The sequence below is a fragment of the Lampetra planeri genome, unplaced genomic scaffold (assembly GCF_965212315.1).
Source record: "Lampetra planeri unplaced genomic scaffold, kcLamPlan1.2.h2 scaffold_1457, whole genome shotgun sequence".
Classification (NCBI taxonomy): domain Eukaryota; kingdom Metazoa; phylum Chordata; class Hyperoartia; order Petromyzontiformes; family Petromyzontidae; genus Lampetra; species Lampetra planeri.
The window spans coordinates 8130-28438 of NW_027614180.1; the positions used below are offsets into that span (position 1 = coordinate 8130).

The 20309-nt window shown below is 49.8% G+C and overlaps 2 protein-coding genes across 2 annotated transcripts; both read right to left on the reverse strand.

Annotated features, from left to right (window-relative positions):
• Nucleotides 1–286: 286 nt before the first annotated feature.
• Nucleotides 287–14831, reverse strand: LOC144739377 (katanin-interacting protein-like). The gene is given in 28 exon segments (XM_078622337.1): nucleotides 287–345; nucleotides 434–528; nucleotides 1054–1205; nucleotides 1426–1497; nucleotides 1499–1528; nucleotides 2244–2383; nucleotides 2885–2995; nucleotides 3230–3294; nucleotides 3629–3798; nucleotides 4338–4503; nucleotides 4576–4753; nucleotides 4834–4912; nucleotides 5808–6016; nucleotides 6095–6865; nucleotides 7446–8253; nucleotides 9602–9688; nucleotides 9690–9740; nucleotides 9819–10173; nucleotides 10568–10671; nucleotides 10747–10874; nucleotides 10956–11081; nucleotides 11250–11487; nucleotides 11932–12081; nucleotides 12175–12273; nucleotides 12373–12482; nucleotides 13673–13839; nucleotides 13958–14046; nucleotides 14820–14831. Coding segments are annotated over 28 exon segments (4821 nt in total).
• A 2501-nt stretch (nucleotides 14832–17332) lies between these two features.
• On the reverse strand, nucleotides 17333–19678 carry LOC144739378 (DCN1-like protein 3). Its single transcript, XM_078622338.1, is given in 4 exon segments — nucleotides 17333–17521; nucleotides 17523–17877; nucleotides 19232–19410; nucleotides 19412–19678. Coding segments are annotated over 4 exon segments (990 nt in total).
• Between the last annotated feature and the right edge of the window lie 631 nt (nucleotides 19679–20309).

The following is a 20309-nucleotide window of genomic DNA, read 5'->3' on the forward strand; positions in this document are numbered from 1 at the left end:
GGACGCCGTGTCTGGTGGCATTTGAAAGATGCAGCACGGATGTCGTACGAGGCACAACGGGGCCGACAGAGCGCCCCTGCAGGGTCACACTGCCACTGGGACGGCAGCGTGTGCGTGGGTGTCAGTCATCCAACCATAAAGTGGAGTCCTGCACGTGAACCTAAGAGCCCTCACAGCGCCGTGACCCGTCCGATCCTCGTCAGGCTGCCTGTGACAGGCCGACGAGAGGGCGCGTTTGATCAAGTCATCAGTGGGAGCCACTCGGGTGGAGACAAGTGGTCCCCCGTCAGTATCGTCTCTTTCCTGGTTTCCCTCCCTCTGTCATGCAGGTTTTGGGTCTAAGAGCTGCGAAGAGGAAGATTGAAAAGTTCCTGTTGACAGAGAAGAGCCGTGACATCATGGGGGGGTGGGGGTGTGGGGGGAGTGGACGTACCTGGGTCTGCCGGCTGCTGCTGCTGCTGCTTCTTGCTCTGGTGGATGATCTGATTCTCATTGGTCATCTTCACATCCTGGTCCTCCACGTAGTTACTGGAACACACACACACACACACACACACACACACACAGCTGAGAACCCGTCTGACGGCTGCTTCTAGAAGCTGATTCCATTCCAGTTAGCCTGTTTGTAGCCGGATATGTCACCCAGACACAGACACGCCCCCTCCCCCCGTGGGGATCCGTCAGAACGTTAGCAACCGTCTGAACCATCATCAGACTGAACAGGTAGAATCCTCTGGAACTTCTAGAATGTTCAGACCGCTGACAGTGGGGTTGGACCTTTGGTGAACTGGACTAAATGTGTAAATAAGTAAACAAGCAGTTGTTTTGGGTCCAAACAAACATCAAACACTCCTTCTGAAGGACAGGTCCGAGTGACACTTTCAGGAACCGTTCCTCGTGTTCTGTAGTCCAGTTCTGTAATTACGGTACTCCAAAGTTTACCAGCACCAGTGTATCGTCAGTACCAGGAATGAACACATGGAGGCGCTGACGTTCAGCGGTGGCAGGGATCGAGCCACCGGTTCCCTCGGGGCTGCAGCCTCACCTGACGACCGTGTGGCGTTGGTGGTGGAGGAGCCGGTGTCGTCAGTGAAGAGGATGGTGTGGTAGGGCACCACGGGGTCACAGGTCGGCAGGATGCCCCGAGCGGCGCCGCTGACGCTGTGCAGGACGCCGTTGTAGACCAGCAGGTCGTCCACCAGCAGCTGAGGACGGACGACACGCTCAGCTGACGTGATCACACACACACACACACACACACACACACACACACACACACACACACACACACACACACACACACACACACACACACACACACACACACACACACACACACACACACACACACACACACACACACACACACACACACACACACACACACACACACACACACACACACACACACACACACACACACACCCCAAACTCCTTGACTCCTCTGTGCGGCGTCTTGGCGTAGTTCCACAGTTTGATCATGGACACCGTCACCGGGATGGTCGAAGATGACGTACACACGGTTCACCTGCAAAGACTCACAGGTCACTGACGGTCACTGACGGTCACTGACGGTCACTGACGCTATGTTCACGTTCGCGTCGAGTACCGTAATGACAGGACTGTTCCTGAAAGCTGAGACCTGCTACGTCACTTCACACACAAACCTGCTAGTCTGAACCGTATTGATCGTATTGTTACCGTAGCTATCAGTTTATAGACATGTTTTGGAGGTTCCAACAGTCTTGTTTCATTTATTTGATGGAGCCAGTGGCAATACAATTTTTTTCCACGTTCAGTCCAGTCAGTCTTGAAACTTGAATCGTTACGTTGCACTTCACAGTCGAATTGTAGTCATTACGGTAATGACTCACCGGTTGCCAGCAACACAGAGAATGGGATTACCGTAATGACAGCAACTCATTCACAGTTCTCAGCTTTCAAGAGCAGACGGACGTTCTCTGTTGGCACAAATATTCAAGTCATTAGGGTCCTCCAGAGGGTGCTAGTGCTAACGTAGCTCTGGGGATAGCATGTCAAAGGGTTAACTCTGTCCTGGACACAGGCCGTTCATCGCCATTACAACAGTTTCGAATTGAACACAACAAGTCACTGAAGTGTGATTTGGGGGTTGCTATGGAGACAGACCAGCTGTGGGACTGCTCAGTCAGAGCTGTTCAGCTACTGAACGTGCCCAGTGTTTGTCCAGATCCATCCATCAATTCCTCCCTCCTCCCCCTCACCAGTCCAGGGAGCACCGGGGCCAGCCACATGTGTCGTCCATCGTGGGTGCTGTTGACTCCGTCTATTAATTTGTTTGGCGTCCTCACGTCACCACTCACGTTGTCCAGGACATTGACACTGTCTGGGAAAGCAGCGATATCTGGTGGAGACAATGCTGAGGAGCAGGTTTCTGACGTTTTCTCTGGTCCTCTGTTGTCGGCTGCCTCAGAGACATGATTTCAACCTGAGTTCAACAGCGTGTTCCACTCAGTCTAAGGCCCTGTCGTCACGGAGACCAGTTCAGGTCAATCACTATTTTTCTCTCCTTGGACCTTTGGTCTCCATGGAGACCAGTTCACGATGACGTCATAGCTCTATCTCTTAGCCTTATGCTAACAGGCTAACAACAACAACAACAATGGCGTCTGACCGTGTTGGATGTGACGTGTCTCTTTGTCTCCTATCGGTTCATTCAGATTCTATGGTGTATTTCTATGTCAGTGTTACAGCTCCACCTACAGGCTGTGGGCGCATGCACATTTGGAGACGATTCCATATGGAAGGAGAGCGTTTTTTAAAAACGGTTCCGTCTCCGTGTGGACGTGACTCTCTCTGACACCGAGTGCGTATGTCCCAGCAGACAGCACGCGAACAAGGATACTGTTGTCACTGAGGCTGATCCTCTGGTGGTTCTGGTCATAGAACTCCAGTCCGTTGAGGCCGATGTAGTACGGGTCGCCCCACGTCGTCAGCAGCTGCAGCTGAAAGATGACTGACAGGACAAGGTCAAGGACACCAAGCTGAGGTGACTGTGGATGTGACGCAGGGTGGAACCTTCAGCCGGATTCTTGTTCCATCACGTTCCTCTGCCGGCAGGGAATTAATCCGCTGCTATTTTTACATCAGATGAATCATGTGCCATATTTAGAACAGACTGGTTCCTGCTGGTTTTTGTCTTCAACCAACCGGATGTCGTCTTCAAACCAAACAGATGAGTGGAGGATACATCCACAAGGCATGAGGGGGGCTTCGTAGTCCATGCTGGCCTGTTCCGCCTTCTCAAAGCTTCCTCTGGAATGGAAACGCATGTCTAATCAGCAGATGCTCATTCAACCCATCAAACACTGACCGTGTCACTGACACGTTCACGCTAGCATACTCTGGAGTACCGTAATTACATGACTATTTGTGCTATTCGAAAACATCAAATGGTTCTTGAAGGTTGAGAAGTTGCTCTTTACAGCCAAGTCGCTGTCATTACGGCGATGACTTGCCAGAACAGGATTATTGTTTGTTATTGTTATGTAATTACGGTACTCCAAACTATACTAGCACCAATGTAGCGCAGAGGATACGAAGTGTGTTAACAGAGGGGAGAGAAGCAGCCCGCTGGGGTTGGTCCGACCTGCTGGAGCCGTCCGTCGCTCTCATGTTGTTGGTGGACGTCTGCACGAAGTCCACAAAGAGGATCTCTTGGGCGAAGTCAAAGTGACAGTTGCCCGGTCCCTTCCTGATCAGGAACCCATCCGCCGGGGAGATGGCGACATCGTCCATGAACGCGTGGATCACCTTCACCTGATTGGACAGAGGACACGGGACAACGTGAAGACGGTATGGCCTCACGCACGGTTCCTAGGAGGAGCTAGGAGGAGCTAGGAGGAGTCCATCCGTTCCTGGAAGTTGACAACAGCCATGTTGCTGTCATTACGGTAATCCCATTCGCTCTGTTGCCAGGAGCCAGTGAGTCATTACCGTAATGACACCTACTTGTCTGTGAAGTGCAACTTTGAGGAACTGATACACGTCTTCACATCAGCTAGAGGAACCGAGTGACACTTGTGTCAGATTTGGAAACTCATTTATACATACGACAACCTTCATATATTTAAAGAATGTAGTATGTTTGTATGACAGACTTGGAATAGTTCATGGAATGAATATTGACAAACTGAAGCAATCTGCTTTGTTTATTGACAGATGAAAGTAACAATTTGACTTTATTTTGATTTCTTCTCAGATTTGTTTTGTAAAATCTTTCAAAATGAGCACGAGTCATAGATCTGGTGTGTCAAACATCTGGACGGGTCTGATCAGGAGCCGTGTCTGTGTCTCACCCCTCGGTAGGAATCCTCAGCGGACTTGTTGTAGTTCCAGATGCGGAGCCCAGCGACGGTCTGGGCCTTGCTGAAGGTGACGTTCAGGGTGTGGGGCTCTCCGTAGCAGAAGGGGATCAGCCACATGTGCTGGTCATCGGTGGTGATGTTGTGGCCATCGATGAGTCTGGAGAAGGACAAGACACTGAACCGGGCTCCAGACAGGACACTCAGCGTCCTTCAAGGGTGTGACACGTACTTATCCAGCGTGCGCACGTCACGTCCGAACTCTGGCAGGTCGTTGAGGTCCCTGGGTGAGGCGGCCATGATGCTGAGATCCAGTGGTAAACTCTCTCCATCCTTCCCCACCACCTCCAGCCCCGTCAGACCCATGTAGTGAGAGTCCCCCCAGGTCAGCAGCAGCTCCAGCCGGAGGCCTGGACGGACGGAAGAGAACGTCAGAGCCCCTGACGTATTCAGAGCATCAGGCTGGAAGCTGCTCGCGGCCGGTACTCACACTTTCCTGTGAACATGCCGGGAACGTGCTCCATGCTCTCGTCTGACTGACTCACAGCGGGGCTGACGTGAAGCTTCAGCTACAAGAACAAGTGTTTCAATCATGTCAGTGAATCACACAGTTTCCATGACAGTTCCAGCACCACTCCACTGGTAGCTGCTGCTGGTTCCTCCTGCAGCGAGGTTCCATGGAGCTGAGCTGATAAAGTCAGGACCAAAGACTCCCCAGCAACAAGATCCAACGTGCAGCTACGGACATCCGCTGGCAACTGAACGTCCCGGCCACAGTCCAGTTCACACTGAAGCCCCCGAGCCGTGACCGCTCACTGAGACCTCACGGGAACTACTGTCGTTTCCACGGCAACGGGTGCAGTGTGACGTGCCGTAAAGCAGAACAGCAACAAACCCAACTCCTCTTACTTGAGACTTTCAACAACACGACCTCTGGACGTTCTCTGTGTAGTTGTCTTAGCATAGCATGTAGCATAGCATTTCAAGCTAACGGCATGGAGACACGGTTTCTTCTAAAGCATTCCGTCCAACAGTTTGTAGCTCCACACGACACCACAGACACGCCCCCTGTGGGTACACGTCACCAGCTGATCGGTCAGAACGTTAGCGTCGGTCTCAACCATCATCAGATTGAACAGGTAGAATCCTCTGGAACTTCTAGAACTGACCGACACTGACAGACACGGCACCTCGATTCTTTGGTTGGGTCCGGACGTCTACAGACTGCCGGCCTCCGATTGGCCGTCACACGGTACACAGTTCTATCTCCTCACCTCCTGCTCATTGAACAGCTGATGTTCTAAACATGCCGCGGTCCGTCGGTGAGGAACAGACGTCTGTGGGTCTGGTGAGAACGTTCACCAACAGCTGGACGCGGCGACGCTCAAACTGAGCAGCGGCAGGGAAAACCCTGTGTCTGAAACCAAACCATGTGGAGCTGAGTTTCAGTAAAGCTGCACTCACAGTGAGGTCTTCCTCTCGGAAGCCAGCCTGAGTGAAGGGTCTTTCCTCTCCTTCTCCGTCGGCGGTGCGCGGCCTCTGCAGCTCCTCCCCACACACCATGTTCTCTGGTCCGTCACACTCACTGAGGAAGGTTTCGTCGTGATGCGACATTGCCTCCAGGATGTCATCTTCAGTGGTGAACAGAATCGTGTCCCCGAACTGATCCATTCCTGGAAGCACAGACAACAGCTGCTGAGACTCGACGACGCACTCAAAGCGTCGTTTCCGACGGCGCTACCTCCACACACCTCCAGACAGCGTCCCAGAGGCCTTGGCGATCTCGCCCCTGAAGATGCACCTTCCATCCAGCAGCATCTCCACCTCCTTTGCCCCTCGGAAGGAGTGGATGCGCGACTTGTTGTAGTTCCACACACGGATCATGGCCACTCTGTAGGGAGCTCCCAAGTCCAGGAAGACGGTGTGGCGGCGCCCCGGAGTGAAGGGGGCGAGCCAGAGGTGCATGTCGTCCTGTGTGCGGTTCACGCCGTCGATCAGGTTGGTGACCACGCGTGGGTCTTTGCCGTACGCGGGGAGGACGTTGATGTCTGGGGGGTCGGCGCGGATGCGATTCGGGTGGACGGGTTCTCCACTGGAGCTGAACACCTCCAGACCGTTGAGGCCCACGTAGTGGCGGTCGCCCCAGGTGGACAGGATGTTGACCACTAGTCGCTGGCCCTGGGGGAGCACTGGGATCTCAAACTCCTCCTCCCGCTCCATGGACGGATCGTCGTCAGCGTCGTCGTTACACGCCACAACCGGAGCCGGAGCCAAGGACAGCGGGCTCCGGGGGTTGACGGCGGCACCGAGTGGGACCATGGGGTCGCAGCGGCCGTGGCGCTGCAGGAACTCGTCAAAGATGTCGCCCTCGAAGCCCATGTTGGAGATACGTCCACGTTGGCACTGGTTGAACTTGGTGAGGGAGTCCCATGACTCCCTGAGCGTGTCATCCTGCTGACTGTGGAGCCGGGTTCTGGAGCCGCTCGGCCTCCGACCGCTGGTTACCACAGACAGAGACTCCTCTGCAGAACACACACACACACACACACACAAACACACATATCAGGAGTGAACATGTACTTATCATATCATTTATCACACTCATTCCAACTGTTGGTTGTGTGTTTATGTCGGTCATGGTGGTTTGGAGGAGGTCAGTGTGTTCAATGTTCTGATTCTGAAATATAAAAAATATATTCTATTATTGCACAACTTATGGGAAAAGTAAGTAAAGTAAGTTCATATCATCATGGTGCCGAGGTTACAAATAAATACAACACAAATCAACACAAAGTTGACTGTAAGTGGAGATGATCCGAGAATGGAGGGAGACTGGGAGCAGAATCGGTTGAAAAACCTTTTCCATCCACAGGGAATCGTCTCCAGTGTCTCTTGTCTGTGTGGGCGTGGCCTTAAAGGTCTTTCAAAGGTCAGTGGAAGCACAAGGAACTCGACATAACACATGACAGCAACAATAGAAACAATATCAACTGAACTATAAACTACTCCCTCCATTGATCTCCTGTAATACATCCACTGATTGTCTCTTAATAGTCAAAACAATCACTCATCATGACCAGGGGCTGAAACCACCCCCCCTACCTCTGTGTGCCAGCGCCGTCCCTCTGACGTGCTGTTCCTCTGTCTGTTGGCCGTTCACCGGCGTCTTCCGGAACACGCTCCTGCGTCCGCTGATGGGCCGGTCGAGCTTCTGCTCTCGGAGCTCCTCCAGCAGGTCGCAGCTCAGGTTCAGGCAGTCGGCGTTCCACTGCCCCCCGTTGACCGTCCTCTCCCCGGTGCTGCACACCCGGCCCGGGTTGCACGAGAGCTCCGGGAGCATTGAGGAGGAGGAGGAGGACTGCTGCTGAGGCACCAGCCAGCGCGGCGTCTCCCTGCTGGCGTCGCAGCCCTCCGGAGCTCCTCTGCTCAGGGGCTGCAGCCACTGGGGGGCCACTCGAGAGGAAGACGGCTGCATGGTGACTGTCTGCTCCATGGGCTCCGTCTGCTCCGCCTGCTGCCTGACAGACCGGCGTTCTTCTGAGCTTCTTGAGGAGCAACGGGACGACGACGCAGGGGCTAGTGGGGAGGGAGCGATCGGGGGAAGAGGGGGAAGCAGGTTCTCCTGCATGTCCGTCATGTTCTGGCCCGTCGGGTCTGATGTGTGAAGAGGTGGACTGCAGTGGTGCTCCCAGCCTTTCCTCTCATCGTACCGCTGGGGGCTGGCGCCCCGCAGACAGTGTCCGGAGGCTACGGGGCTGGAGAACAGGGAGTCTGCGGCGTGGAAGTCCTGCAGGTCCACCGTGGTGCTGTAGTCAAACACCTGGTTGCCCGAGCCCCTCTCCAGCTCGCCCTCAAACACCAGCGTCCTGTTGAGGTACAGCTTCACACGGCGCGCACCAACGTCCAGCTCCTGACAAAGGAAACACACATTTCTATACAACAGGGAGTGAACCCCTACACACCCACACTGCAAAATCACAACATCTGATCTGGTTCTAATCCAAATGTCTCATGTGTGTCCAAAGACCTCACTTCACACTAAAAATAAGACATCAGCTGAAAAAGTAGCTGGTTTTTAGACATTTTCCACTTGAATCAAAAACGAACTACTTTTTCAGGTGATGTCTTTAAGTATTTTATTTTAAGTGTAAAGATATTTCTTGTCTAGGAGACAAATATTTACAGTGTGTTTGATCTAATGACTAATTTGAAGTGTGTGTGGGATGACGGAGGGGAAACATACGGGACAAATGTTCAGTTTCATTCACAGATCAACTGACATCCTAGTTTTCTCTTCTGCTGAGTTGGATTTAGCTGCTTTGTTTTAAAAGTCAAAGTCTGTTCTGTAGTTCAGTGGACAGGCTGTAAAATGGAAAACAATATTCTAAATTGTGAGGCGGCAAGAAATCAAAAAAAGGTTAAATTGAAAGACACTTTTCAGAGAGGGAGAGAGAGACTGCAGTACTCCAAACAAAGAGACGGGCTAAGAGGCTTAGGAGCATTAAGAACAAAACATAAAGTGAAGAAGCTGGCAAATTCTCCTCAGCCACTGCTGAACGGACCTCCTCTGAGTGCTGCCCTGGAGCAGAGAGCCTCGGTCTCCTTACCTCACAGGTCCATCGCCGCCGTCCAGTCACCACAGCGGGTGACTGCTCATCACTGAGGCAGCACAGACGGCGAAGCCTCAGAGGGTTTGTCCATGAACGGCAGAGGCCCACAGCTACGCTAATCCTCCGGGGGCTAATCTCTCTCTGCTCCACATTCAGACACACTGACTGGCAGCTCAGACGGCCACTGCCTGCCGACAACCACCACCACCGCCACAGCTAACTGTGGGATTTAGGAGCTCAACGCTGCTCATGAATAATCGGCGGCCCTGAGACAAGGCACAAAACCCAACGATGTTCACTGCAAAGATTCTGATTCTCAATGACGAAAAGCTCTTATTTCTACTCAAAGTGTCTAATTTCTAGTTACAAGGAATCTCTTTAGACTTAAAATCAGACATGTTATCAAAAAAATAAAGTGTTCTTCAAATTGTTCAAGTAAATTTTCACTTTAAAAAAACAGATTTTTCTGATTATTTCAAGGACAAATCTTTGTTTTTGTTGTCTAAAAACCAGGTGATGAGTCTTACTTTAAATGTAAAAAGACTTTTTAATGACTTTGTGCTGTACAAATACCGGGACCAGAAATAAGAAACGTTCTTGGTAAGACTTTTGAGTTTTCACTGATGTGATGTGAAGTGAAATACCAACATTGGGGCCTCTGTTGTAATTCCAGATTTTGATGCAGGATATTCCAAAGTCTGCACAGCACTCCGTGTTCCTGATGATGAAGTACAAGCTGGATGGGCGGGTGGAAGGGACAGGTCCACATGTGGCGCTCTTTGGTGGTCTGTCGAGGCAAACGGTCTGCATGTGTCAGTGCAGCTCCCGACGTGAACGGCCCGGCCGGACGGCGGCACACACCCACCTTCACCTTGCCGTCGACAAGCGCCCCGAGATTCCCAGGGAAGTCGGTGTTCCTGATGTCGATGTCGTGAGGTGACACGTACAGCTTCTTGTTTCGGAGGCTGAAGAACTGCATCTCCGTCAGCCCGACCTGCAGGGCGCTCCCCCAGTTGGACACAATCTCCATGGTGACGTACAAAGCCGGGGTGACTTCCGACGACGGCGGCCTCCTCTGCGACCACAAACGCACCGTCAGCCCCGTCTGCGTCAGATGCAGCGGGACGAGGACGACTGACGGAGGACTCACCAGCTGTTTGCTCTGGTCCGCGGGTCCAGCTTCGAGTTCCCCCAGGACTTTGAGCAGTTTCTGTCGCTCCCTGAGCAGACGGAGGAAAAGCTCAGCTGACAACGCTCGCACGCAGGGAGCGCGTTGGTGAAAATAGAAATAAAGTCTATTTCAGACCAGAGATACCAAGAGCAGCAACTTCCAACTACGTCCATCCCATGATCTACAGTTGTTTCCACGGCAACGGGTGCATTGCGTCATGCCGTAAAGCGAAACACCACAACAAACTCAACTGTGAATTCCCAAAACATGCGCTCTGGTGTTTGTCTTCAAGCTAATGTTGTGAAGACACAGATTTACCCAGCGCCCCCCTCGTCCAAAAGCTGGAATGTTTGTAGCCCACCGTCTCTTAAACATTGGACTGTTCAGACTGCCAACTGCTCCTGGAACCTTTGGTCTGGACTCGACATGCGGTGCATCCCTACCTGGAGCCCATCAGCGTGATTCTCTGCATGGCCACCGTGATGCTGTTCTGGTCCTTGTGGGTGCTGCTGGGATGCCGGACCCGGTTTGTGTGCTGCCCCTTGTCCTGCACAAAGTCGAGGGGAAGTCAGAGACGAATCAAGAACAGAGAGTCGAGGCGGAGGGGGTGTGGCTGGCGGACCTGGCTGCGGCTGAAGAACTCCACGCTCGGCACTCTGTGGTTTTCCCTCTCGTTGCCCACCATCTCCTGTGGGGGGCGCTCCTCAGCAGAGAACCTCCTGCCAGTTTTCTCCCACCGACACCTTGACCCTGGAGCAAAAAAAGTCCTTAAACACACAGAGGCACCAAGCTTCACAGCCTCTGCAGGAGCAGGACAACGGAGCCGTTTACTCTGACTGTCCCAGCTGGACGGAGGCCGATCTAACGTCTTGCTCTTCACCAGAACGGGGTTGGTGGGTGTGAAAGGGTCAGTGCCGTTTTTCCTCTTTGCACACAGAGAACGTTCAACCTTGTGACCTGGAATAAGGCCGACACAGACCAAAGGAGTCTATTAATAGATGATGAATGTTATTAATAGATGCATCTACCGTAGTTCAAATGCAGCGAGAACTCGTGATGAATCGACGTGATGAATCGACTCACTGGATGAATCGACGTGTAACAACGGGTTCTGAGCACGCTCACTTTTCGGCGCAGGTCCAAAGTCCAGAACGATGAGGTTGGAGTCGAAGCGGCGATGGGAGCTACGGGGCTGAGAGATGGACGAGGACTTGGAGGAAGAGAGTGGCAGCCCCAGCTCGTCCAGACTCTCCGTGCTGTCCACCCTCTCGATCTGCTCCTCCACCCACTCCTCATCAGACTCCTCCCCGCCGAGTCGCGGTTGCCGTGCCGCATGCTGACCCTCCAGGCTCTGACGCAAAACCTGTCGGACAAAAGCTCCACCTTGAGATGTGAAGCCCTGATCGTTCATTGACCGAGTGGACACACACCAGAGAACTCTAAATCTCACTGAGAGTATTTGTCTTATTTACCATCAAAATGTCGCAGTTCTAGTCAACTAAAATGAGACATATCACATGAAAACGTAACAATTTTCACTTGTTTCAGCCACATTTTCACTATTACAAATAGATAAATCTGCCAGTTTGCTTGGAAAATGAAAAAACACTTGTTCCACTCGCATTTTCCCCAATTTTTTAAGCGAAACTTTTCTTGAAACCAGTGAAAATTGAAGGGGATGTGTCTCATTTGCAGTGTAAAGAGCTTTTATAACTACAATTTCCACGCTTTGATTCGAGATAAGACAATCATTCCCTGTAAGATTTTAAATTTTTGCGGTGCCGTCTGTGGACTGAGCAGCGCTCACCTTCACTTCCTCCAGGCTGAGAAGCACCTTCTCGTTGTGCTCCTGGTGTGCGTCACCTCCTTGGGTCTCGGGCCTGGAGCTGAAGGAGCCTAGGATCTTGCAGGTGTCGGTGGGGAAGCAGGGGCTGGGAGGCGAGCGAGCACTGGAGCTCTGAGTGAGAGCAGATGGAGAGATGCTACAGCCGGCTGCAGCGGACACCAGCCCCTCCCCTGAGCCAACACCCACACACAGACTTCACTCTACCTCCATGGCTACACTTTCATAGGGCTCAAAATCATCAGTGTAGCGCTTTTCTGGGCATAACTTGCTCAGTCCCTCCACCGTTCGGATTCTGACAGATCCCTGCACACACACAAACACATTCACAGGATTTGTGTTGTTTTTTTTTCATGTGCTTTTGATTCATCACAAAGTGATTAGAAACTGAACGACAGCCCGTACCAGCATCCATTCTTTCCTCTGCACCTTTTCTGGCGCGGTGTGGCTCCTCTGCTTGTGACTCGGCCCCAGACTGCTATCTTCAGTTAGCTGGTGGGCGCTTCTGCAGACATCTGTTGATGAGTCACAGCACAGCAGAGGAACATGAGCTGTGTGCAGCGGATTACACATGCAGATGGTCCACAACACAAAGAACGGCTGCCGGCTACGACTGTCACTACGGTTCATTCCAGCCGGCCGGGGAACGGGATCACGCAGCGCACGCTGGCGACCGGTGGCTGTAGGAGGGTTCCCTAGGAGACGGGGATGGAGCCAACGACATCAGGATGATGTGTCTTGGAATTCAGCAGAGAAAAAGACTGAACTCCACAAAAATATTTAGCGACGAGGGCAATCGGAATGTATCAACATCTGAGACTCCAGAAGACGAGCATCATTAAATCAAATGAAACATCAGAACCTGAGCTACACGAACAGACATTGTGACATGAACCAAACAACTAAATGAATGAATGAATGAAGACCCCAGTGGTCCACAGAGTCGACCCACATCTCTGCCTCTACCCCGCTGTGGAACTTTATGTAAACCACACCAACGACCCCTGAAACCAGAGCAGACGGTCCACAGATTCCAGAAAGATCCCTCACAGCACCAGAGGAAAGAACCCAAACAACAGAAAACAACAAACCAACCAACTACAGTTGTCTGACGGTTTATTATGGGATGCAGCAGAGGCCTGAAAAATAGCTGAGGGCTTCTGTCAGTTTGTGGAGAAATACGCAACTGAGCGACACGGTGCTGCAGCGGTTAGCACTGTCCCCTTACAGCGAGAAGGTCCCTGGTTCGAGTCTTCACTGTGTGTGTGAATGGTTCTCTGTCTTCTCATGTTTCCCTACTGCACAGCGACCGTTCTCCCATTGACAGCAGGGATCGGCTCCAGAATAACCGCGACCCGTATCACAATTTCACATCATTTCAGGATGAACAAACTCAGGATTTTCACTAAACCTGCTTCAGTTTATCTGTTCACAGGAACACAGGTGAAGGAAGGACTGGGAGGGAGTACAGAAAAGAAAAGAGAGAGAGGAGTGATCACGTGTCAATAGTTGACAATGAGTGAATCAGGAACCAATGGGAGACGACTAGAAGTGAGCTGAAGAAATCGAGTAAGAACAGACGGACGACTGAAAAAAGTAAGATGTCTGCCCTGATGTTACTCAGGCAAAATATTCAGAGCACTTACGTCGGATGTTCAGTGTTGCCGTGCGTTTGTAATTAGCCCTGGTTGCAGGAGCAGCCTACCTGCAGTACGTGCAGACCTCGCAGCAGCTGAGGAGGCGGATTTGTGGTTCTTGTTCCTCTTCCTGATGGCTTCAGCATTGGCTCCGTTCAGATAAATGGAAAAACCCTGTTCTAGTTTTTCCAACTCGATCTCTCTGGCGTTTTTCAGTTGAAGGCGTTTAAGGAGCCTGAGGACCAAAGACAGCTGAGGACTACTTCAGCAAATACTGACTACTTCAGAACTGGGACACAAGTACAAACAGCTTCTCCGTCAAAAGTAACATGTACTAATTTCTCCCGCTTCACCTGTTTTTGCGCTGGAGGGCGTTTAAATATTCATCCAGATTGTCATCTGCAGAGGAGGGAGGCTTCCTCTGTTGGCACACCTTTCTCTCCTTCAAAACACACACACACACACAGAATGCGGCGTCAGAAGAGCCTGAGTCAGCTGTTCAGATTTCACCAGCAGACACCAAACGACTGGTCAACCAGGCGTTCACAGTCACGTGTTACAACCAACGTAGAACAAATCACAAACATTTATGCTAACGCCTTGTTTCTCACGGCCTCACCGATGCAGCAGTTATTAAGATGCTCATCACACTGTTTTTTGTCAATCTCTTTCATTCTGTCCTATGTTACTTTTTTATATTGTATACATTTCAGATTTGGTATTTCTATCGGGTTTTTTTGTACGAACAATCTTATTTTTTAAGCACGTTGTGCACAGTTTTGTTGGATTTTTGGATTCTGATGTTGATTGTAAGTGGTAAATGTTCTAACTGTTCAAACACAGCCCAAGTGCTTTTCACTGCTCTTATGAATGCACGCTTCCAGATTTACCCACAATTGAAGTCCAAATCCCATTTTTTTGGACATGATAAAAGGGTTTTTATTCAACTCTGTGATTTGATTATCCTCATCATCCTTCAATAAATTGCAGCTCTAAACGTTTCCTGGAGGAGCATCTGTTGTCTGCATGAATTCACGATCCATCATGCAAGAGAAAGACAAGAAGCCTTACTCAAATTCTACACGTCAAAAAGGGAACAGCATCTGTCAAAGACAGGGAAAGCACAGAGAGCAGAGGAGAGGAGGAAGCAAACAGAGAAATGACACCTGAGCGTCGACCCGCAGCTGGAGCAGATGTGCAAACATCTGAGCTTACCCCAGCGTCCATCGTGAGGCTTTTGTCATCTTATCCCACGGACAGAGGCGACCATCCTCCAGAAGCAGCTTTACAACCCGCGTTTGTCTGCTAACGTGCTGCAGGGGAACACACCAAGGTTGAAACCAAAATTAGCTTGGGGGGAAAAACGACGCCCCACCCACGATTCAACCGAACAAATACATGTCCGCAGGAATACAGAGGATAACATCCACAACTGAACAGTTTGCGAAGAAAAACTCACCGAGGAGAACTTCCGATACGGTCAACCGGAAGCAAGATTTGTTGTAGAATTTTCGGGGTACATGGCTAACAAGCTAGCTATTACTGGATATAAGAATACGACAAAGTTTGGTCCACGTTCGCCTTTGTGCCAATATGCAGAACAAATACTGGTTATTTAATTTAATTTGAATTACTTACCAAATGATCTCACGGGGTTAGCAAAAGCATCCTTCACATCTTAGCAGTTAGCACCGAAGCTAACAACAAACCGACCGAGTTTTCACGTCGCTTCTGGACAGTGAATATAAAAAAAAGATTTAACATTTACATTATCGATCACCCCAAACTCCAGTTCTGATAAATACACCAAAGAGAATCTTAATATCCCGGAAAAAAACAGCCTAATGTCTTTATGTTACAAATTAGCAAATGTTTTCTCATGCGTCCTGTGTTGTTAGTTGGTAACTAAGATAGCGCTCCACCAATGGAGAGTCGAGGCTGTCAATGCCCCGCCCCCCAGCCAATCAGATGCCAGCTTGCAGTCCTGACATCCGCATTGAACAGCACTGAGACCTGCAGGTCAGTGAAGATGAATGAGAGGAGAAGGGAACACCTTGACAAGTTCAACACTGCTTTTATTTCTTATAAATCAATACATTTCATATAAAAAGAATACAGGGGAGGTCTGAAATAAAACCGTTGATGTAAACCAAACAGACCGGTTACGGTCTCCCTCTCACCACTGGACCCATATCAGTGTCTGGATTAACACTCCTAAAACTGCCAGGAAATCAATCTGTAATTTGGAAAACAAATTAAATTAATGGAACTGACATCAATGTCTGCAAAGTGTTGCAAGTGTAGCGACCTAGCATGCCATAGGCTTTTTTTTGTGCAATCGATTACAACCATCACTAGTCAACATTTGTGAAAATTCACACACGCATTTTTGTATGGACTGACACTTCTTGAACCCCAGGTAGAGGTAAACAATTTCTAGCTTTGGGTGATGCCCAGAGTAACTGTCATGAATGATTCTGACTTATCTTTAGCGTAACGTGATCCCGGGAAAAAAAAGACACAAGGGATGTAGATGACAAAAAAAAGATGTCAGCAGTGATCAACCACTTCCTGAAAGTAGGTGGACAACAAACGGGTGCACGGAACAGCAGACGGCTTTAACAAGCTGCTCACTGCACGAGCACTCATTAACACTCACACGGGGGACGGGGTGGGCCAGTTACCATGGGAACAGGGTTAAAACGATACTGCAACTTTGCCTAATTAAAACACACCAGCAATTGTCAACAGTATTACTTCCAAAGATAAAATGCCCTTGAGACAGAATTGTAGTACATTGCTTTTCGCCATGTAACTGCAGGCCAACATTGGTGAAGGCAATACGAGTGTGCAACCAATTCATCGTCAAAGCACTGCAAGATGAACGCATACAACACGAGTCCAACCAAGAGATTTCATTGACCTGGAGCAAGTTCGGTCGAAACAATTTCCCTTCTTCTTCTTTTATTATTAATAACTATCTTTGTATAAAACAGATCAGCAATGTTACCAAATTAGAATAGATGGTTTATAAGTTATTAACGTGGGAAAAAGGTTATGGCTTTCTGCTTTCAAACCTTTATAGAGCAAACTGTGCTGGATTATGGTGCGTAGGTTGAAGTTAAAACGGACCACATATTCAAGCAATAAAAACACACATGGGTGGGGGGGAGCGGGGGCAATAACTTAAATAGAAGTGCTTAAAACATGACAGTTCTTAGAGCCCTTTCAAAAAACAAAAACATAAAATTGCAAAGCAAGAATCCCACCCATAACAGAGAAATGATCAGCTGTAATACTCATCAATACTCATCCAGTCTTCTCTTAACCCTTTAACACCGACAGTATCACCGGCGCTACATTCACACTAGCATACTTTGAATTATTGCAAATACCTGACTATTTGCGCTATCAGAAAATGTCGAACGATTCCAGCAGAAAACGTTCATCGGGTCGTGATGGACAACAACAGCCATGTTACCGTCACAGAGCCAATGGGATGACCGGAATGACAGCGACATGGCTATTGTTATCTTTCAGGAACCAATGGACGTTTTCTGCTTCTAGCTCCTTCTTCACACCAGGTGGAGAAACCGTCGGACACTTCCCAGCTTTCAGGAACCGTTCAACTTCTGGCACTAAAGTATGCAACGTTCTCAGCGATACTGTCGGCGTTCGAGGGTTCAACGTCATCCCGTTTCCCCTCCTGACAAACATCTGTTTCCGGATCAGTGGCCCCCCCACGTCTGTGATCCACGGCTTCCCTCTGTTTCAAATGTGTCTGTGGTGGGAGGGCTTTCTGTCTCTGTGCACTTCCCTTCGTCCTCCTCCGCCGTCAGTGCCCGTTCATCCTCTTTCCTCCTGCGCTCCAGCTCCCACTCCACAAAGGTGTCAAAGAGGCTGGGCCAGGCCTCGTCCCTCGCTGTAGTTGCTGAGGTCAGGCCCAATCGCCTGGGTGAAGTTGAGGAACATGTTCCATGTGTCCCTTGAGATGCCCCGAATACCTGAGGGGTTCTCCACCAGGAAGTCCAGCCAGTGCTCCAAGATTGCGGGGGTGTCCTGGGTGAAAACCAGACGCCACAGGGCGATTGCAATGTCCCGTTGTAGCGACCGCTGGCCCTCCTCGGCATCCAACCCAAACTGGAAGGTGAAGCGGTAGAGGTCCTTAAAGTTCTCCTCACCTTGGGCCTCCAGAAGCATGCAGGGGAACCGCGAGCAGATGCCATCCAGGCTGTCAGCCTGGATGGCCTTACAGCCCTCGACAAACTCTTTCCTGGTGACAAAAACACATGTCACAGTGAGATTTCACTCCAGACCGCAAACCAGAGGCACCTGAACAACACGGGAATCTCTAAGGTAGCAGTTGAAATAAGTATCGCTGGTTTCCAACAACAGAACAAATGGGATTACCGTAATGGCAGATAGTTAGATACTTTGGAGAGGCTGCCACTCATGTCGGCGCCTTTGATCCTTTATGTAAAATCAATGACACAAACGCCATGACAGGAAAAAGGCTGTTCTCAACTTTCAAGAACCAAATGCCAAACGCTGCCGATACATTCACGCTGGCATGTACCGTAATTACATGACTATTTGAGACTATCAGAAAACGTTAAAATGGTTCCTGAAAGCTGAGAAGAGTTACTCGGTTCTACCTGGTGTGAAGAAGGAGCTAGAAGTTGCACTTCACAGCTTAGTTGCTGTTATTGCGGTAATGACTCGCCCGCTTCCCACAACAGAGCAAATGGGATTACCGTAATGATAATATAACATGGCTGTTGTCAACTTTCAGGAACCCATGAGCGTTCCGGAGTCAGCTGTGACATAAAAAAGCTTCCATGAGCACCAGCTGACAATGAAACATGTTGGTAACCAGAGTGTGGTATTGTCCACAGTCTCTAAATAGAAAAGTGCTGAGTTTGGGGAAAAAAAAAAAGGTGTGTGTGTGTGTGTGTGTCAGTGACACGTGACCCAGCAGTCCTATTCAAGCAAACTACAGAATGGACGTGCAGAGCAGAACCTCCTTCCTGACAGTTTGTCTCTGTTAGAAACAAACGGACGACTACCTGTGTTTTTACAGACACACTGCTCAGCATTCTTCTGGGCGAAAGGCGTTCAACTGTGACAACCATATATCATGACGTGACCGAGGAGAACCCACTGCTGCCCGGGACACTCCACTGCTATCATCTCAATGCTGCACTGCATTGTGGGACATTGGTGGACGGTGTCCAGTGAGTCATTCTGTACTTTGATGAGCGGATCTTTCAAAGAGTAGTGTGGTTTTTTTTTTGTCATTTTCATCCAGATTTGTGGAGGTTCCAGTATTTACATGAGGTAGTTTAATAATAATTGAATAATTTAATAATTTAATAAAAATTGCTTTATTCGCAGCACATTGACCCTAGCTAAAACAGCAGCAACAGGAACAATGAGTTTCCGTTAATGTGTATGAGTTAATTTCTGCCTGTAGATTCTATGAAAGAAAAACCCACATCAAGGTGAACAAAACATTCTAATTGACCACAGTGGCACCTGCATCAGGTTTACAACTTTTATTCAAAGTCTCTCACACGACCAGGTGACTGCATGTGTTATTTTCGTCACAGGAGTAAACAAACTCTTACCTTGTAAACTTGCACATGGTGGCAGCTTGAAACTTCCAGGCAAGAACGAGCACTCTGAACTCCGCTGGGTCCACACACAGGTCGATGCAGAAGCGCTCCATCCCCTCCTCCAGGATGGCGTCCTCCTGTTCGTCCTTGTAGCAGCAGAACAGCTCCTCAATGAGCAGCAACGACAGTCCCCTCTCCATCCAGACACTCCTCCTTGCGTGGTTCTCTCATCACAGCTGGGATGACAGGGGTCTCCACGGTCACCTCAAAGGCCTTGGTGCCATTCGACAGCTCGCTCGTCGTCTTGCTACATGGGGCAGAGGACTCTTCCTTCTGGGCTCCTGTGCCACCTGTGAAGCCACTTTTCTTGTGGTGCGACTTGGAACCACTCTCCTTGTCTCCACTCTTGCTGCCGAGTGAGGACGTTGGATTCTTACACTTGGTGACACACTGGCCCATGTCTTCCTCCCTGGTCCCTTGCCTGTCTTCCTCCTCCCCTTCAGTCCCCGCCCGAACCACCGAGACACCTCTGCTCTCGTCTGCTGAGACGTCTCAACATACCCTCAGGCCTGAGACAAGGGTAAGGTCACACATTGTCACTCATAATCTCAGGATCCACTTTAATGCATGCACACTGGTTGAAAAGGAAAACAGAATTAAGATACCTGTGCCAAATATGCCACAATCCAGGTCTTGAACAGCAGACTTAAAAACTACAAGGACAAACCAGAGACAGTCGATACACACAAATGTATCAATATATGCCCTGTCAACAGTCTTAACATCTGGAAGGTAAAGACCTCTGGACGGACTACTAGACTGTCATTAGGTGGTCATGTATATCTGGAAAAGACATCAAAAGCTCTATATTGCTTCTCTTCACTTACTCGTGTTTAAAGGTAAACCTGTGTGAGTGCTTTTAAAAAAAAAAAAAAAACTCCCAGAACTGACCAACTCCCTCAAATAGTAACCACACGTATTAAAAGCGTCTTTCAGGACAAGAAAAGTTCAGTCAACACACAACTTTCTATCTGAGAAAATATGATTACTTTGCAGTGTGGGCTCTTCACGTTTTTTACGTGGAATCTGC